General features: G+C 42.9%; 1 protein-coding gene across 1 annotated transcript; it reads left to right on the forward strand.

Moving 5' to 3' along the window:
* Positions 1 to 1675: 1675 nt before the first annotated feature.
* OR5P6 (olfactory receptor family 5 subfamily P member 6) lies at positions 1676 to 2605 on the forward strand. The gene has a single exon (NM_001390114.1). It carries the CDS (start codon positions 1676 to 1678, stop codon positions 2603 to 2605), a length of 930 nt encoding a protein of 309 aa, NP_001377043.1.
* The last annotated feature ends 2500 nt before the right edge of the window (positions 2606 to 5105 follow it).

The raw sequence follows: 5105 nt of genomic DNA on the forward strand, positions 1-5105 counted from the left end.
GTCACTCAGTAGTGTCTGATTCTCTGAGACCCCCATGTACTGTAGCCCACCAGGCTCCTCTGTCCATGGGGATTCTTCAGGCAAGAATACTGGGGTTGCCATACCCTGCTCCAGGGGATCTTCCCAGCCCAGAGATCAAACCCAGGTCTCCCATATTGCAGGTGGATTCTTTACCACCTGAGCCACCAGGGAAGCCCGAGAATACTGGAGTGGGTAGCCTATCCCTTTTCCAGGGGATCTTCCTTACCACAGAATCAAACCAGGGTCTCCTGCTTTGCAGGTAGATTCTTTACCAGCTGAGCTACTGGGAAAGCCCACTTAGTATATAAATAGGCTTAATTCAAGTGATAATGATTCCTCATTTTTTCATGCATAAGACCAGAAAATTACATAGTCTTTCAGTGATATTTAAACTTGGTATTTAGCCAATAAGTATTTTTTTTTTGCCAATAAGTATTATACTATAAATTCACTAACTTTAAGATGCTTTGAGGACTTACTGTTTGTAAATATCTTGGAAAAACTTCCTTTATTTATTGTTTGGAAGACTTAAGCTTAGAGGCAACCAGAGGCTTTAGACAAAGTTGGAAATATAAAGTCAAAGAACTTGCAGATGAGTTTCAAGCTGGCAACTTGCTGGGTGAAACTGAGTACACTTCTTATCTAACCTGGAAACTTATTCAGCAGTATATTATGTTGAAACTAATATTATTTGTTCTATTTTACTCCAATGTAACATCATGACATTAGGAAATAATCAGATTTCTTTGAATGTGTGTAGTTTAATTATGTCCTAGATATTAAACATGTAACATTTTGCCAAGAGAGTATATTGATGTTTCAAACTAATTAAAACATTTAGTTCTTAATTATAAATGTTAAATAAACATAATACATTTATAATAGCTGATTTCATTTATAACTTTAAATTTCCTTTCCATTTCTTCTTTGTCCTATTAAGAAAATTGTGTTTCTCCATTTAAAAATGTGGTCTTGTTTTCAGAGAAATTGTAAACTTTGTAATTAACTAGGTATCTCATTTATACTTTACCTTTCTGAAAGTAGGAAAGTAATTTGCTATCCACCCATATCCAAGAGACTTGACTTCATCGTAAGTATTCTCTAATTTCATTTATAGTGTACTATATAGTTACTGAAGGAATGGACTGGATTCAAGCTACCAAGATGAGTCACATCTTGATTTTACCACTTGCTGTGCAAACTTAGCTGTTATATTGCTAAAGTCAGTTTCATCATCTATACATGAGATAAAAATACATATTATTTTATATAAATTAAAATAGAGCTATATAGAAAATTATTAACCCAAGCCCTGCCATTTAGTAAATATTCAATAAATGTTAACTATTATATAAAAAGAAAAAGATACACATTATTTGAAGCAGGTTTTCCAGTGTTACTACTGAAAACAATGTTTAGCGTATAGAATATTCATTATATAAATAAATAAACTTTTCTACTCTAAAATTTATATAAAGATAAAAGAATATACTTTTTTTACTCTAAGGTAAAAAAATTCGTCCAAAACCATCTTGAAAATAATTTATTTCGATAATAACCTCTGTGTATTAAGAACAAGGAAACCATCCAGTTAAAAATGTCTTTAATGTAATGTTTCATCGCAGGTTCATTACAATAGGAGCTACCTTTTCTCATGGATTCCCTGGGGCATGGGAACAGTACTGCAATGACAGGGTTCATGTTACTGGGCTTAACAAATGATCCAGTCCTTCGAATCATCCTCTTCATGATCATCCTCTGTATCTACCTGGTGACCATATGTGGGAATCTCAGCACAATCATTCTTATCAGAATCTCTTCTCAGCTCCATCATCCCATGTATTTTTTTTTGAGCCACTTGGCCTTTGCTGACATAGGCTATTCATCTTCTGTTACACCCAATATGCTTGTAAACTTCCTGGTGGAGACAAATACCATCTCCTATCCTGGATGTGCAGTCCAGCTTGGTTCCGTTGTTTTCTTTGGGTCATCTGAGTGCTTCCTTTTGGCTGCCATGGCATATGATCGCTTCGTGGCAATTTGCAGCCCGCTACTATATTCTACCAAAATGTCCACACAAGTTTATGTTCAGTTACTCACAGTGGCTTATGTAGCTGGTTTTCTCAATGCTTGCTCTGTTACTATTTGCTTCTATTTTTTACTTTTCTGTGGACCAAATCAAATCAATCATTTTTTCTGTGATTTTGCTCCTTTGGTGGAACTCTCCTGTTCTGACATCAGTATCCCTGCAGCTGTCCCCTCATTTACGGCTGGCTCCATCGTTGTGATCACAGTGACTGTCATAGCTGTATCCTACACCTACATCCTCATCACCGTCCTGAGGATGCACTCCACCAAGGGGCGCCACAAAGCCTTCTCCACCTGCACGTCCCACCTCACAGCAGTCACTCTGTTCTATGGGACCATCACGTTCATTTACGTGATGCCCAAGTCCAGCTACTCAACTGACCAGAACAAGGTGGTGTCTGTGTTCTACATGGTGGTGATCCCCATGTTGAACCCCCTCATCTACAGCCTCAGGAACAATGAGATTAAGGGGGCTCTGAAGAGAGAGCTTTGTTAAAAAACTTCTCACTTCCTGCTCTGTGCATCCATCCTCCTAAGTTTTTTAATCATTCTTAGGATCATTACTCTGAACTCTTTTTTGGGTAGATTGCCTATCTTCACTGGAGAAGGCAATGGCAACCCATTCCAGTACTCTTGCCTGGGAAATCCCATGGACGGAGGAGCCTGGTAGGCTGCAATCCATGGGTCACGAAGAGTCTGACACGACTGAGTGACTTCACTTTCACTTTTCACTTTCATGCATTGGAGAAGGAAATGGCAACCCACTCCAGTGTTCTTGCCTGGAGAATCCCAGGGACGGGGGAGCCTGGTGGGCTGCCGTCTATGGGGTTGCACAGAGTTGGACACGACTGAAGCGACTTAGCAGCAGCAGCAGCCTATTTTCACATCACTTCTTCTGCAGTTTTATCTTGTTTTTTCATCTGAAACATATTCCTCTGCTGCCTTATTTTAAGCTGCTATTTATGTTTTTATATCTGTAGTGCATGTGTGTATGCTAAGTTCCTTCAGTCGTGTCTGACTCTATGCAACCCTGTAGACTATAGTCTGCCAGGCTTGTCTGTCCATGGGATTTTCCCATGGGACTGGAGTGGGTTGTCATGCCCTCCTCCAGGGGATCTTCCCTACTCAGGGGTCGAACCCATGTCTCTTAGGTCTTCTTCATTGGCAGGCAGGTTCTTTATTACTAGTGCGTCCTGGGAAGCCCATATCTGTGGTTGAACCTTGGAGAACTGGCCCTCTGTAGGAGGCATCCTACACATCCCAGCAGTGCATGCTCCTCTCATTCCCCAAGCTATATGCTCTAGGAATCCCCCTAAGAGGGTTGCGTGAGTCCTTCTGTTGTGGTGGGCTGACTATGCCAATAGTCTGGTTGGCTGCCAGGTTCAGCCTTGTATGGAGGCTGCTGGCTGCTGTTTAGCAGGATCCGGTCATGAGATGGCTGGCTGTGGAACCCTATGGGGCCCCAGGGCTAGCAGTGGCTCACTGGTGGGTGGATCCAGGGTCCTGAAGACCTGGGACTGTTGTCCACCCACTGGGAGGTGAAACCAGGCCCTGGGTTAGTGCTGGCCTACTGGCAGCCACATTCCAGGGTCCAGGGGTCCTGGATCTGATTTCAAATCATTGGTAGGGGGATTTGGGGGTCCTGAAGTTTGCATTGGTCAGCTAATGAGCAGGGCCATGGCCTAGCTTGTCTCAGGTTAGGATCTGGTCTACATTCTCATGTCTGTATCCATGGGTGAGGCTAGTCTAGGGGCTTATGCGGACTTTCTTGTGGGAGGGGCTAGTGGTGAGTGGAGCTGTGTCCTGGGCTGCATCTAGAGGCAGCTGTGGGCTCTTTAGTCTTTAAGCAGCCTGTCTGGAGAAGGCTGGGGCTGTGTCTCCACCCAGCTAGCTGCTTGAACTCAGGTGTCTCAGCACCTGTAGGCTGTTGGGCTAATGAGCTGGAGGAAAAATTCCAAGATGGCGCTCGCCAGCATCAGCCACTACCAGCACCAGCATCTACATGATAGCGTCTGCTCCCAGGAGAGGCTGCTGCCAGTGTCTTTGTCCCCAGAGTGAGCCATAGCTGCCTCCACCGCCTCCAGGAGACTCTCCAGGATCTGCAGGTAGGTCTGCTCCAGGCTCTTACAATTACTGCTCTTGCCTGGGGTCCTGTGGAATTTTGTGGGCACCCTGAGAAGAGTCTCTGTTTCCCTAGCTCTGAGGGGCTCCTGAAATTAAACCCTGTTGACCTTCAAAACCAAATGCTCTGGGGGCTCATCTTCCTGGTGCTGGACCCCTAGGCTGGGGCTCAGAATTCTCGCTCCTGTGGAAGAACCTCTGCAATATAATTATTCTCCAGTTTGTGGGTCGTCGCTCAGCTTGGGGGGTGATGGTGTTTGGTTATATTTTGAGTCTGCCCTTTTTACCTATTTTGGTGATTTCTTTATATTGATACATTTAGTTGTAGAAGATCTTCTCTGGTAAGTTCTAGTCTTTCTCACTGATGGCTGTTGTGCAGATAGTTGTGATTTTGGTGTGCTCCTGAGATGGAAGTGAGCTCAGGGTCCTTTTACTTTGCTGTCCTGGCTGCTCTCCCTAAGGTTGAAATGACCTTTGAAGTCATCTTTTCCTGTGTGATGAAGACTGCTTTGTTTTCCTTTGTGCTTAGCCTCTCTCCACTTACTTATAGTCCAGAGACCTTGTACCTAGCCCCTCAGACCACAGTTTCTGCTGTGCTGACAACTCAGCTTGGGGGTGAAGAGAGAGCTTGCTAGAAATGTGTGTTCTTAATTTGTTTTTTCTTTTTTTTTTTTAGTATTTGATATAATGATGTACCATAAAATAATAATGAAAGGACAAAGGGTGTCTCTGGTCAAAACATATTGGTCTATATGTTATTAGCTAATGTGAAGGCTCTTAGTAAAGGTCGGGGCTAGATTTTTCCCATATCAGAGAGTAAACTAGAGGCCCTTAAATAAACTGAAATTTAATTCTTAATTAGTAACCCAAACTGG

This window comes from Bos taurus, chromosome 15 (assembly GCF_002263795.3).
Source record: "Bos taurus isolate L1 Dominette 01449 registration number 42190680 breed Hereford chromosome 15, ARS-UCD2.0, whole genome shotgun sequence".
NCBI lineage: Eukaryota > Metazoa > Chordata > Mammalia > Artiodactyla > Bovidae > Bos > Bos taurus.